General features: G+C 37.1%; 1 protein-coding gene across 1 annotated transcript; it reads right to left on the reverse strand.

The window, feature by feature from the left end:
• Positions 1 to 1,499: 1,499 nt before the first annotated feature.
• LOC144433024 (beta-1,4 N-acetylgalactosaminyltransferase 1-like) lies at positions 1,500 to 2,945 on the reverse strand. The gene has a single exon (XM_078121340.1). It carries the CDS (start codon positions 2,943 to 2,945, stop codon positions 1,500 to 1,502), a length of 1,446 nt encoding a protein of 481 aa, XP_077977466.1.
• Positions 2,946 to 15,541: the final 12,596 nt, after the last annotated feature.

Raw genomic sequence — 15,541 nt, forward strand, 5'->3', positions numbered from 1 at the left:
AGTACCGTGCAGTACAATACACTACAATAATTATAACCCATGCTACATTACTCTTCGCTACAATACAATACAGTGCACATACTTAAAATACATTGTATTAAACTACACTCCTACTATATGAAACGGACATGTGCACTGTAAGGTACATTATACTGAACTATACAAGCATTGCATTAACACTATACTACTTCATTTTAGTCTAGTAAACAATATTAATTACAGTCATGTACAAGTGATTGCTTGCACGGTGCACGTGCACATGTACACTGGTGGTATTTGTACTGTAGTGCAATACAGAAAACATTACAGTGCACCACACTAGACTGCACTATACTACAGTAAACTACGCCGCGTTACAGTACACTACATCACACTACAATATGCAACATAATATTCCTCAACATACCACAGTAAATTACACTGTATTAGACCCGCTACAGCATACCTCACCACAATACAGTACAGTACGTACAGTACAGTACAGTATATTATAAGTACAACACAGTGTAGTGCGATAAAGTACGTGGAGTGCAGTACTGTACAGTAACAGCACAATACAGTAGAGAGTGTGTCATAAGAGAAACATGTTAACAAGATAAAAATATCCAACACAGTCCACACACATCATCTGTCAAAAATCACAGCACAGTACGACTTACACATCATCATGGCATATCTACATGATCTGCGTTTGATGGATAGAATCTGTCATTTAAAACACTTTCCATTCCACTATACTGTACATGGACTTTCTATTGAAACACAGTCGAATATGTTTGTCGATTTTCCCAGCCTATCCAACGTGGCGCCAACAATGACATATTTTACTGGTCGAGTGTCCTAACATGCATTGATTCCATGGCTGATGTAACCTGCCGCTGTTTTGATTCATATACCAAAGAAAAATCGGACATAGAGGGCGCAGGCATTGTTCACGCTATCTCGCCGTGTACCAATATAGACAACAATAATCAGAAGACAAGACGTTGGCGGAACAATGGTTAACAATTTGCAAGCAACTCTTACATTTTCAAAAAATTATTACTTAATTTAGTATTTTGAATTATTTGGTTATAAATGTTCCGATTTCACATCACTTTTATGTATAAATGTCAATATAGTTTGACGCCATATATTTTCTCGGGGGATGAATCGTAAGATAATCATGACATGATGGCTCAATATGTATGTATGTATGTATGTATGTATGTATGTATGTATGTGTGCGTGGGAGATGGGATGTGATTAAAACTTTCCCAGATCAGAATGTGGGAATAAGGGTGATGCTCGGTTTGATGACCCTACCGACGAACACAGGTTTTCCCCGGGTACTCCAGTTCCCTCCTGCTTCAACACTCGGACACTAAAATAGCCTGGTGACTTTACTTGAATTTCTGGATTTTATTAACAACAACAACAACAACAACAACAACAACAACAACAACAACAACAATAACAGCTGCTGCTACTACTACTACTACTACTAAAAGACGAGAAGTCTATATCTGTGAAGTGTTAACGGAGTTTTGCCTATACATACCATGCACACACTTCATATTGTTTTTGAAGATAGAGTATAGAACTCTGTCTTCATATTTTGAGATCCCTAAGTCTTCCTCATATCTGTACTGATAATATTCGTCATTAGCACTTGGTAGATGTAAACCACTCACGTCAGCACAAATGGCAACCCGAAGTTTACCAAGACCGTCCCAGAAAAACTCAAAATGTCCTACTCTTTCGAGTGTTGGATCAAAACCGACTTCACGTACAGAAAGTGTTTTTGCCATAAAGAAGTTCAGTACGGCATCAGCTAAGTGACACTGAGGAAAACCGTCTACTGGTCCATAATGGTCGACTTTTTCTTCGACACAAAAACCACTTTCGCTGATTTTTCTGTTGTAAATCTTATGCCATGAAGTCACATCTGCTATACCTGTTACATATTCCACATCAAGTATTCCTGCTACCAGATCAAGGTTAGAGTTTGGTGCCTCTAGCTTTGAAACAAATTTCTCTAACTTTGTTTTCTCAGTGAATATGAAGTCGTCGTCCACCCAAAAGAAGTACTTTGTCCGAACCTGACTAAGAGCTAAATTGCGACCGGCGAACCATCCTTCGGCGAAAGGCATTTTATAATAGTGTGTGTAGTGGTCACTTTGTAGGTCACTCCTTTCCTTTGAGTCATCTGCCACGATTATTGTAATATTTGGATAAAATGTACGTATACTTCTAATAAGTCTCTTAAGGAGTCTTGGTCTTTGAAACGTTTTGGTTACAATGGTAACTTTTTTACTCACGTGATCTTGTACGGACACGCCATATAATCTAGGAAGGTGTTCACGTTTAAGATGGATATTGATATACATGTCAAAATCGAGAAGACGGATTTTAACGAGATCTCGAATGTCGACGTCATACTTTGTACCTTGGTATGTTATATTCCTTAAAAGTTCATTCAAGTCAAACAATTCCGCTCCAGACGACACACTGACTTTCAAGGTTGAAGAGTTATTTCCAGCAATCGAAATGTATTGATTTATTAAATCCGTCGCTTTTAGCACGCCATACTGTTGAATACACACCAACGTCATTTCGAAATCTGTCGCTTGAAGCATGTGAATCCAGAATTGCTTATTGATGGACAATCCAATTAATTTTACACCACTTAAGGGTTCAACAGTCAGACCACCACCAACGAAGGTGAGAGGTGACATTGCCGGACATACCACCAAAGGTTCTTCCTTCATGGTTATGGTATTGTTCCATTCTAACAATTGTGCAGCACGGCGATTCTGAGCATCCTTGTCCAGGGGACCATAGTTGCGTTTGCCAGGACAATCACATGTTCTATATATCAACTGTTGTCTGTGTCCCTGAACGATATCTCTTTGTGACGGACGTGGAGTGTTGAATCTATACACAAAATCACCAACTATATTCATTTTCGACTGTGCCGAAGTTGATCGGCAGTTTGTCAGACGACTCGAACAATACATGTATAGCGATACGATTGTGAGTATCACACACGCCATACACACATGTTGCTTCCAGTTTAACATGGCGACATGGGTATCTATGCCAATATCATACTAAAACGAACAGTCTGGTGTAAATATAAACTAGAGTGACAATAGTGTAGTATTCGTCAGTGGCAATAGACAACACCGGGCTGACACCATATGACACATTATGTATAAGTATATAAAGGACGTCAGACTAATGGGTGGTCATTTATTAACAGGCTGGGGTGATTTTTGATGGGGGCCATTTTGAAAAAGCACTACTTGCACTTCGGGAGTATATTTTTCTTTTTGGTCCCGTGTAATGACTCCTCAACAACTTTAATTTGTCAAAATAAGCAACTTCGGGTACTCCTCCCGTACCCTCCCTAATATATATATTTCAATATATGCATGCGCCATATGCACTATTTCTAGATATATCAATGTCATCATTTAGTATTTGGTATATTGTATTCAAGAATGGCAAGTTATATGTCAGGTTAGGGTTAAGGGTAAGATTAGACCCATCTTTCACATTCTTTAAGTTCAGTAAATTCACCATAGGAACACACTGATCAGGAAACGTAGCACTTTACTGTAATTTGAACTGGCTAGTTCAGTGTTACTCAATTTGTCATCATGATAAAAAAAACATTATCGCCTTTGCTACATCTCAGTGTATTAAAGAAAACAATAAAACCACAATGTTGAAAATAATGTACAATTATTATTATTTATTGGTATTGATTATAATACACAGCACAGACAAATTATTCATGTACGATTTGATTCCACAGTTTGTGATGTCATACTGCAGTGTGTAATACCACTAGAGTTTGGTTTATGTTGAATTCTGTCGACATTTGCTAAATTTATGAAGACCACATTTGATAGACGAGTCGTATTAACTGCATGAAATGTTAGAATCTACCGCATATTTACGTTGTGTTCTGAGAGGAATCAATGCACGTTTCACAGATTCTTGATAGACATCAAACAAAATATTGTACCAAAAGTTATCTCTGTTTTAAAAAACAATATTTGATAACATTCCAATGGCATATAGTATTACAGCATTAGAGACCCGTATAGTTTACACAGAATGTGGTATACAAGTATTGCATTGGGAGCAGGGGATCATTTTGGAAAGTAGTCTTTCCGGGGGGAGGGGGGGGGGGGTTGTCAGTTTGAGAAAACCGATGTTCAACTCCAAAACACCTGCCCCCACACTCAGTTAAAATGGCCACCCCTAATTGCTGACCTGAGCTTTAATATCAACACAGCTGTTACTTGCCGTACATAAGCCAAAATGCATAATATATTACCACTGAAAATGTTTCAAAATACTAGTATGTATGTATGTATGTATGTATGTATGTATGTATGTATGTATGTATGTAATTTGTTTGATCGGTAGCGGGAGGGGAGCAAACAAGGAATAATTGCAGCGTTGAGGTCCTGATTTTGATACATTGGATGGGAAAACATGATAATATATGTAAGATAATGCTCATTGTGTACACCAAAATGAATTGTTGGTATAGTGGAAAGCACAAGCTTTTACTGGTGCCGAGTGGCCTTGGGTACATCATTCACAAAATTGGGTGGGCAGTGGGGAGGTGGGCAAGATGAAACCGAGTGGGAGGGAAATTATTCTTTACCACCAATGGAAGGGCACATACGAACAGTTAATGCCCCCCCCCCCCCCAATTTGTAATGGGGAGCGATTCTATTAAAACATATCATTATGGTCTGAAACAACATTATAATTAATGAAAACCACAAATCTGCCCGTGAGCTGCTGCCACCTGATTTCACTGTCAACTTTCAATCTAGTGGAAGGCCATAGTCTTCAATACCAATGGGGAATATACTTTAATGAAAGGCAATGGCAATAGTGAAAATAACGAGTATAATTAAGTCTGACTTGTGATTGATCTAATATGCAATGTATTTCTTAGATTAATTATCCAGTCAAGAAATCTCTTGACTGTATTTCAGCACAGTCGTACACAATGTACACAAACATTTTTTTTGTAAAATGTTACATTCATTACTGTGTCAATTTAGCAATCTACTAAAATCTTTAAAACATGTGACTAATTTTCAGAAAATAATATGAAACCCCGATCTCTGGAATGGACGACATATATTGTACAAATTCGAATAATGTCTAAAGAATACAATAACCATGATAATTGGTAGAATGGTCATTTAGGTGTTGGATCCATGTTGGACTACCATACTTATGATACACATAGTTTTCTTACCATATAAAGCCATGTTGATACCATCAACTAGATTTTCTTCTATCATTAAAAACGTCATAATTTCAATAGCATGCTAGCAGTCTCGTCCAACTTCAACTCTTTTACACCACTTCCACCTCGATAGATCGACAGCTACTCTTTAAATATGGATGCACTCTCAACCTGTATAGATAATAGATTTTTTGTATAAATTCCACTGTAACATTTATTACATTTAAGGCTCTTACATGTACTATTAGTTTGGTTCCAGTTACCCTATCCCCACCTAGTTTTTCACTGCCGACCCTAAACTTGTTTTTTACATATTCGAGAAAAAAATAATAAAATCGCGAAAATTTTGCCAGAAATAGTGGATGTGAATGCGGAAACTGACATCAACTTAAAGAGACAATATCAAACTGTTCTTCTAATATGTAATGGCTATACATCTGGTGGGAAGAAACCAATAACACACACACACACACACACACATATATATATACTTAACACTGAGTTTCTATATATAAATAATATCAAATATATATATATATATATATATATATATATATATATATATATATATATATATATATATATATATATATATATATATAAAGACCATTTGGTAAACATAACTACCTGAACTAGACACTCAGACAGTCATGAAATAAATAAAAAAAATACCAAGGGCTTTTTATAGCCGAGCTTGGTGTTATTAGGTAGAACGAATAACATGGCGTTATTTTACCTAATCCATGTATCTACTTCCGGGACATGGGCTATTGGCCGAGATGGAGATAGGACGTCTCATCACATAATCTTTGACCTTTGAGTGTCAGCTGGCGTGTGTACACCAATCATTACAATCTATGACATAAACCCCGACCACACTTTCCGCCACCTACTTCAATGTAATCCAGCTCAGTAGTCAAAGTTTGAAATGTGATTTGTTTCGATAATATTTTTACCACATTCTTTCCTTTCTTACCTACTACTTTTGAATATGCTACATCTATCATGTATGTCACCTGTTATGATGAAATTCAAGTTCAAGTATGAGGGAATTCAATTTCAAGAATAAAACGTTGTGTGTGTGCATGTGTCGGAATCCTCGTCTATTCCCAAGCCAATCAGACCATATAGACAGATCTGTACAAACTTACCTTAAATGTTATATTGGAGCGCGTCCTCGCCTTAAGGTTACCGTCCATCAGTATGTGAATAAAACGATAACACATTCCTCTAATTCAACCCAATCTGTTTCAGCAGTACTTTATTTTTCGTCACCAACGCCACGTGCAGTTCACATGTTTGTAATACCAGACCTTATACACTACTACGGTCTGCATACTACAACTAACGCCGGCTCTTACAACACACTGGTCCGCACTATTCGACGGTTCATCACGCAAAACTCTCTGTAAAACTACATGTGAACTTGCATACTGCCCACTCAAACTGACTACAATGTTGCAAACTGTCCGGAGATGACGTATTCTTCCGCATTGGTCCTTGCATATTGCCCGCTCAAACTGACTACAATGTTGCAAACTGTCCGGAGATGACGTAGTTCTTCCGCATTAGTCCAGACATAGCGAAAATGACCCAGTTCTCTGTAGTTCTCTGTACTATAGAAGGTACTAGCTATACTACATAAAATCACGTTTTAGGTCTAAACCAAAATACATAGCAACCACGATGGCAACCAAACCCCCAAGCAAAACCTATACAAAGTCACACATGTCTGTCTGTCTGTCTGTCTGTCTGTCCGTCCGTCCGTCCGTCCGTCCGTGCGTGCATGCATATGGATGGATGGAAGAATGGATGGATGGCATGCATGTATGTATGTATGTATGTATGTATGTATGTATGTATGCATGTATGTATGTATGTATGTATGTATGTATGTATGTATGTATGTTGTTGGGTCAAATCCTCTCTAACAGTCTGCCATCACTCCATAACCTAAGATGACAGCTCCTCGATGTTGCACCTTTTGGCTATCTTTAGTAGTCTAAGAGCTTTGAACACGTAAGAGGCTGCAAAGTCACTACTCTATGGTTCTATTTCTGGCGATTAAATGAGCAAAGAACACGAACGTTTTAGACGCCAATGTTGATAATTGTCATCCTCCGCGCGCGCCATCTCAAATTTGGACTCTGGACAGAACAGAATGATCCAATAACGTACTTGTAATTAAGGGCAGTGTAGTTGAATCACTTTATGGTGTTTACCAGTGATAGACAGTGATGCGAGATGGTATTTTGTTTTAGATTTGAAATATAAAAAAATGTGTGTCCTTTGTTGGGTGTGTGTGTGTGTGGAGAGAGAGAGAGAGAGAGAGAGAGAGAGAGAGAGAGAGAGAGAGAGAGAGAGAGAGAGAGAGAGAGACTAATTTTAAGTCAATCCAAGTGCATGGTGGCTAGCGCCCCCAGTGTCCAAGTCATTCTAAATATAACAGTGGTAGTGGTAGATATACGTATTTGTAATAATAAAACCGTTGTAAATTAATTTCAACTTTCATCTTGATTTAAAACTCGTAAGTTTTACAACCATTATTGCATAAAAAAATTGCATGGTTGTCGAATATTACGATATTGCAAGTAGTTTTGGCAATTGGAAAAATATTTCTTACAATGTATACTGTATTTCTATTTTTAGACTTCAGCTTGTAAGATAGTTTTATCAACAATATAAACTTAAACATGTTTTTATGCTAACGAAAAAACCACAGGAGTCGCCAGAAGAAAATAGAGCAATAGTATTAGTCTAGTTCTGTTGTATGATGCAATTATATAGAAGCGGTTTTTAATGTTAGTAATATAAGTAGTACGCGGCCTGTTACATATATATCGTCATGTGCACGTCACGTAAAGCAAGATTGCCCACTCCTTTACATACAATAACACCAATGTCCATTTAGACGGATATTGATAGAGCAGCACTGGACTGCACGTTTCCTTTATAACAGTTTACCGACTTTGTAAGCGGCACTCTTCAGAATATAAAGTGTTGTGACGCCAATATCCTGGTAACATGAAATATTGTTGACATTTGCACTCTACAGGATTAATGCTGCCACATATATCAACACAGTGAATATGTATTAATCAACTTGTCCAAATCGTGACATCATCACTGTACGTGGCGGATCGGAACATATAGGAAATTCGTTTCACAAGTAGTACATGCATTTTTAGACAGTAGCTATAGTCAGTATGTAGTTAACCATATCATTACATTTCCCCAATTAAACAGTTTGAGACCTAGATTTGTGATAATGTTTTTTCTTCTTAGCAAATCATCCTCTTATATGAATAAAATGTTCTTGTTGTTCGCAAATCTCTCTCTCTCTCTCTCTCTCTCTCTCTCTCTCTCTCTCTCTCTCTCTCTCTCTCTCTCTCTCTCTCTCTCTCTCTCTCTCTCTGAGGCTCAGTGTATATATCTATTCTCATATATCCGTGCAATACTATATTATTCTCATATTTCTGGAACCAGTAAAGTATTAAAATCAACAAAGTCAACTAATGGTGGCGTCCTATTCCCAATCTTGTCACGCATCATTTAGCGCTCTCAATAAAAGTGGCCACTCAACTAGCAGAAAAAAAGGAAAATATGTAACATTCAATTAATTTTGGTATGACCTTCCTCCATTTTTTTTCAATATATGCTCATTGAGTGCGTTTCCATGTAAGCTGACCAACGTGACGCGGCTTACAATATGGTTGCATACGATGATGTATCACTTCCTCAGTTTTGAACGCATGGCTGGAAAGGGTTATCGTGTTTCCTTTGAATTAAAGGGAGTATAGAAACTGTTATATTTGAGCTATAATATAATAATATAGTATTGTTTTATTCACTTTCCCAATATTACAAGTACATATGTACGATGTGTGTAGCTTTTTGTCTGCCAATGTAGTGGTATGTCCATTATTGATAACTAACTACGCCATGATGTAATTGTGTTACTACTCTATCATCTTTTATCTCATCAATAATACACATCTCAAATAACAGAGCTTCCACTACATGCAAATCCTGATTCAATAGCTTAAAGCTGTTATCTTTTATACCGTTGACTTTCTTATCTCAATGTCACACATTTGTAACTGTTTTGTGTGCTTGTTGAATCGCAATATACGTGTTTGCCGAAACGTGACTTGGTATTTGAATGTCATATTTGAGAAAAGATGGCTACTCAATTGACGAAATACTTCATCTCTTACGATAACAATTGAAAAGTAAAACGTGGTATTTTCAATAAAGTGTTTAATTTATTTCATATATACTTCATCGTGACAATTACCAAGTGCACCGTGTTACCACAATCGCCAAACCACTATCACAAAGCATCTATATATCACCGGTGCCAGATCTGTCAGTCACTGCTGCTACCGTGACGCTGTCATCCTTATCAACCACATTATCTATAACAAAATTGCATGTGAACATTGGTAAAAACAAACTTTGTGGACAAATTCAAAATATAATCAATTTGTTGAATCTACAAAATTTGTAGTATGATAACACCAGATGGTAACACCGGTAGTATTAGTGACATCATGATTTACTTGCTTTGGTACCTGTCTATGTAAATGCATCACTGTGTATTGTATAGACTCAATGTACAGCTATTTTATTGTGTGATGCCACGACATATGTTGTACCAAGCATTCATCAATAAACATGATTAATGTTAGGACTGCATTTCACGATCACCGACTTTGCTACATACTGTTGGTTTCTACGGTAACAGAAAAGGTACAATATCACGTCACTGTACTTTACTTGAAGGTGTGGAATGTTCTCCGTGTTTTTTTGTTCCAATATTGAGAAAAATGCCTTCCAGCTAGTATCTCGTGATATTAATGTTTTTATATATAAATACACTGCCTGATAATGAGCAGATCTCCTTTCACCGTAAAATATGGTAGTACGAGGGATAATTTGTAAAATACATATAGCTGTATTCGTAAATAAGATTATTTGAGTGTTTGCTCTATAAAATTGCAATTTAGTAGTCGTTTTTCATCGATAGAGAATCAACTGTTACGCCCCCCTGTGCATTGCAGCCAACGCACGGCGGGGTACCTCTGCACCATACAAATGCCAGTTGAATATTACATTGCACGCTTTACGTTTTGATGTTATGATTTACTTTAAGTGTATATTGCAATTCTGGTCATGTGTAGTCTGAATGTAATACAGTCACATGATCAACCTTGTTTACTTTTAATAAACGTAGCTGTAGGCAAATGTTGAATAATAGAAAAAAAAACCCACACGGACCATGCATTACATTGTCAGCTGGCGATATATGTTCGTCTTGTCATAACAGTTATGTTGGGCTTACAATAAAATTTGTATCTTTCCATTAGACAGCATGTAGATTGTCACGCAACATCTTACTTGCTGCAGAAAAATAGTTTCTATCATTTTGCTTTTTGAATTTTCTCCTACTATACTCTTCACACTACTGTTTATTGTTCTGTACCTTTCCGTGTCTCCCTATGTAGGAATGCTGTGCTCAGTGTATGTTACAAAATCTTTCGCTCATGCTTTCGATATTATATTGTCAATTTTGAATGGCGCCCTCATAGTGGATGTGTTGCACGATAGTTGAGTTCATCAACCACACATACATTTTGTAACTATGTCGGTTTGTCATTGGAAAATATTCCATATTGTTGTCAAAACAAATTTGAGTTGGATTATACTTAAGCTTAAAGCTTATTCTTTATATAAATAAGCTTCCATTTCCGCTATGCTATATCGGACTTATTTTATTCGTTCGAGTTTGTCTTCGTTTCAGTTATTTGCTAGGGTTTTGAATGTTAAAACCTCCACAGATTTTCCCGACAGGAACATTTTAACGGAGTTGAATAATCGTGTGACTGTATTACCACTTTTGTATAAGATAATCCCACTCCCGAATGAAGTGCACCTATTTTCATGGAGGTTTCCTCAATTTCCTAGGTATTAGAAGTTAAATCGTCTTTTTTGAAAAAAATAACACTTCCGTATACGACAAAAATGTGTATTATTAATTTACGCGAGGGAGTGTTTAACGATAAATATATATTGCGTTTGTGACAATAGTGTGTGCAGTAATGTACCCAAGTACAGTCGACGTCGCCATTTTCAAATGTTGTTAAAATGCAACGGTTATTAACACAGAAAGAAGTCACCATGCACAGTGACTTTAAAATGGCGTGATTGAGTGAGGTAAAGGATTATTTCATAGTCACGGGTATTACGGCTCAACTCAAGTTGAAAAATAGCGAATTGTCAACGAAATAGACACATACGTATAGGCTTAACGCATAGTAATCCACAGGGTATGCTTCGCTTATAAATCACCACGTGCAATCATGGTTCAAGTCCAATGGCATGTCATTGCCATCGTTCAAAGTCACAGCAACTAGTACTCATCACAAGCATTTTAAGGTTTAGAATTCTACTAACATTTCCCTGCGTACGGATGGTATAGTAAAACGGATACGACAAACCTTCCTTTTCTGCAGGACATGATCATTCAATTCAACTTCGTTATTTGGAGCTGAGGTGGATGAAACGTCGCGGTAGAAACACAAGACATAGTGATAGCAATTTCTATACATCAACTATTATTGTAATCCTAGTACAGTTTTACTACATGACGCACTGCATTGCCGCCAGTGATCGAGAGAATGAAAATAAAGATTGAAATGTGTGTTGGCGCCATAATAGATGAGCAACGAGCACGGTATTTTAAAGGGAAAAATGATGAAACCCCAAGGGAAAATTCTGCAAATTCATGAAACACAGAGACACGAAATGGCAAAATACATATTTGTGTAATATTAAAAACCGTCATGATGTTTTGCATAAGGTTTCTCGTTGCGAACTTGAATGTATTGATTGACGGTTTCAAACTTTGACACTTGCGAAACGCACTGAAGTTCAAATTCAGGAAAATGCATACAAAAATGGATAGAGGTTGATAGAGATTGAAAGATAAAGAAAGCAAGAAAGAAATAAAGACACAGAGACAACCACGGATACACAGAGACACGTGCCCAGAGCAGGCAGACAGACAGCTAGACAGACAGAAAGACAGAAAGACACACACACACACACACACACACACATACACATACAAATACATACATACATACATACATACATACATACATACATACATACATACATACGTTACACCCAATCTGTGAAATTGCCCAATTCATGAAATGTGTAGGTAACTTTGCCAAGTTCATGAAATAGTTAATTGTGTTGCCCAGGTTATGAAGTGGGTATGGTAAGATATGTCCAATCCATGAAATGAGCATCTTTTATAGGACACACACGAAATAGAATAAAAGAACAAACAACTTTATTATCATGTATTTACAAACTCATCACTTCACAGTTCTTATTTTGTTATAATTCAGTGTAGCTTGTGTATTTAATAGAGTTCGATAATCAACACCCCAGTTCAAAACTCTTGCCCCAAAATTTAATTTCGCCCTTGTTGCATAAGGTAGACAATTTCATGAACTGGGCAAATTTACATGCACATTTCATGAATTGGGCAATTTCACGGATTGGGTGTGACACATACATACACTGAGTTGCGACGTAATTGAACATTCTAAGGGCGTGTTCAGTAATTACAAGTTTAGGGACCAGGGTCAGGAGGAGGTTCTCGGGGAAGAGCTATATTATAGAAAATGGAATTGGGGGAGGGTCACATTATTCTTTGCCCCTGGGTCATTGTATTACCTAACTTTGCATTATTTATCTTAATTTCGCATCTCACCACTGCCACAGTTGTGCTGTGTTTATCTCAGAACATATCAGTTAAACAGGTGTTAGGAGGAGGAACAGTGTGGTGATATATTGGGGAGAATGTAGTGTAGTGTAGGTGTTCATCTCAGTCCATGCAGTGTTGGTAGTGCACCCATCTAGTCTAAGGCAAACTGGCTTTCAGCTATGACAAACAGAACGGTTACTAAATACGGGAATATTAATCATTCAAAACGTGCCTCCACACAAATTCACTGTGGTGGTGGTGGTGGTGGTGGTGGTGGTTGGTACTAGTAGTGGGAAACAACCAATGCCTTTGAAGTTATCGATGTCGAATTATCGACGTCTGATCACATTTTTACACAATGTTTTTTAATTATTTGAATAAGGGTGTGTGTGTGTGTGTGTGTGTGTGTGTGGGGGGGGGTGTTGTATTTTAAGAAGGGAAATTGCGGGATCGCCACTTTTTAGAGGTCGGAGTCGGGTCACATTTTACGCGACATAATCATCTTGATTTGACCACCCCTGCAATTACTGATGGCTCCCTAGAGTATTTCAAACCCATACTCAGTTTCTTCCAATGCAGGAACTATGCATTATAGCTGAATAGATGATCATGAACTGGACAGCTGTTGCGTCATTGGGTATTGCTTGGGTGTGCATCGACACAGAAAATTGCAATTTACTCGAAAAAAGACAAGAGGTCATTACAAGAAACTTTATATCCTATATCCTTCCACATGATCGTGTTACTATGATCGTTAGTCAAGTATGAAACGTTATTAGGTAATTTTATACTGAAAGTGGTCATTACACTTATTTATAAAGAGCTAAATATACAGGTAGAATGAGCTTATTAATCACTAACACGCTAGCTCTTTGGACACTTTCGACGCAGAACTCTAAGAATAACAATTATGGCATTCATATTAGTATGAATAAGACAACATTGGCGACCTTAATTAATTAACGATTCTAAAAAATATCGATGCATTCATATATACCTCTCAAAACAAACTAAGCAGTATATAAAATAAATGCAATTACTGCTCATCCATACATCATTATTTTCTATATTACGACAATACATGCCGAGGCAAAGGAAATATGTTCAACCGTAATTAATCCACCCTACGTTTGTCAGCTGTTACCTTCCATACTCTTTAAACTCATACTTCTCTGATAAACAAACTTTAAACTCGCTGGCCAATCAAGTATTTTTATATGTAGATTTGTAACACATGCATGCGTTTTGCTTTATCGCATTTAAATGGTTTGAAAACATACAAAAAGCGATGAAGAACATTTCAAAAACCCAAACAACAAGTTTAATTGACAGGGAGTCTCTGGAGGTTGCATTAGCGTGACTGGTAGACACGAAAACCTTCAAAAATAGCCATAATAAGGCCTATGGGAACAGCTCTACTAGTAAATATCTTGTGTGAACGGACGTACATCTGACCACCAGGATGCTCAAAACAAATCATATTGTTTTGTTTCCTTTACATCAAGTCATCGTACAGACTAATTCAATACGTTAACTTGGCTGAAACACAAGTACAAAAACTGAGGTAGCAGTCTAAATAACAATCCAGCTTCAAGCTAAATATATCATCAAATTTGTGTCAATTGTGTTTTAGTGAAGCCAATACAGAATGTATTGCCTTCAAGAAGCCGCCGGCTATTCATTTGTATATGGTCCCTTTGCAGTCACTCATGTGATAGAAGAATCAGTTGTAATAGAAAGGCTAGTCTTTCTCTTTTTTCTGAATGTGATGAACTGAAATGTCCCCAATTTCTCTACTGACACAAAGGCAAAGTAAACTCACCATCATACAGTCCCCATTAACGCACAAATGTACAGAAAATAGCACCGAAAACAAAAGGCATTGTGCACAACTGGTTGAAATCCGTGCTTTTATTTTATAAAGAAGGTATTTCATTCCATCAAGGGTATATTGAAGGAATTATTAAAAATGAACTGGAGCAGTGTAGTATATGTGTTGTAACCCCCTAATGATATTTGGTGAAAGAATTTGGTGTGACAGGAGAAAAGATTATGAGTTACTGTATGTCTTCAAATAACAAATTATGTAACTGGCAGAGTGTATGCATTTATGTGTCATCAAAACTTGTCAAGTTGTAGGTGGATTTTGCTATTCATTTGATGTGGGAAAAGGAGAATTGTCACCAAAGCTGATAATAAAGAATACTCAGTTGTGCACTACATCTACATGAAATGGTTCGTCCCAGACAATAGAATTGAATTGCACTTGTAACTTGACTCATGAGGTGACTCCGCCAAAACTTTTTCAAAGTGACTAGTTTTATAAGTGTCTTGCTAACAAACTGAATTCTCGGTATGCCTTGCTAGCTACACAATGTACATCTGGGTAAGTTGCTAAGGCACACACATTGACATATGCAATAAAAGGGTGGGCATATGGACTTTGTAGAGTGATTATATAATATTATATTACACATGTTTCGAGTACTTCG

This window comes from Glandiceps talaboti, chromosome 1 (assembly GCF_964340395.1).
Source record: "Glandiceps talaboti chromosome 1, keGlaTala1.1, whole genome shotgun sequence".
NCBI classification, from domain to species: Eukaryota; Metazoa; Hemichordata; class Enteropneusta; family Spengelidae; genus Glandiceps; species Glandiceps talaboti.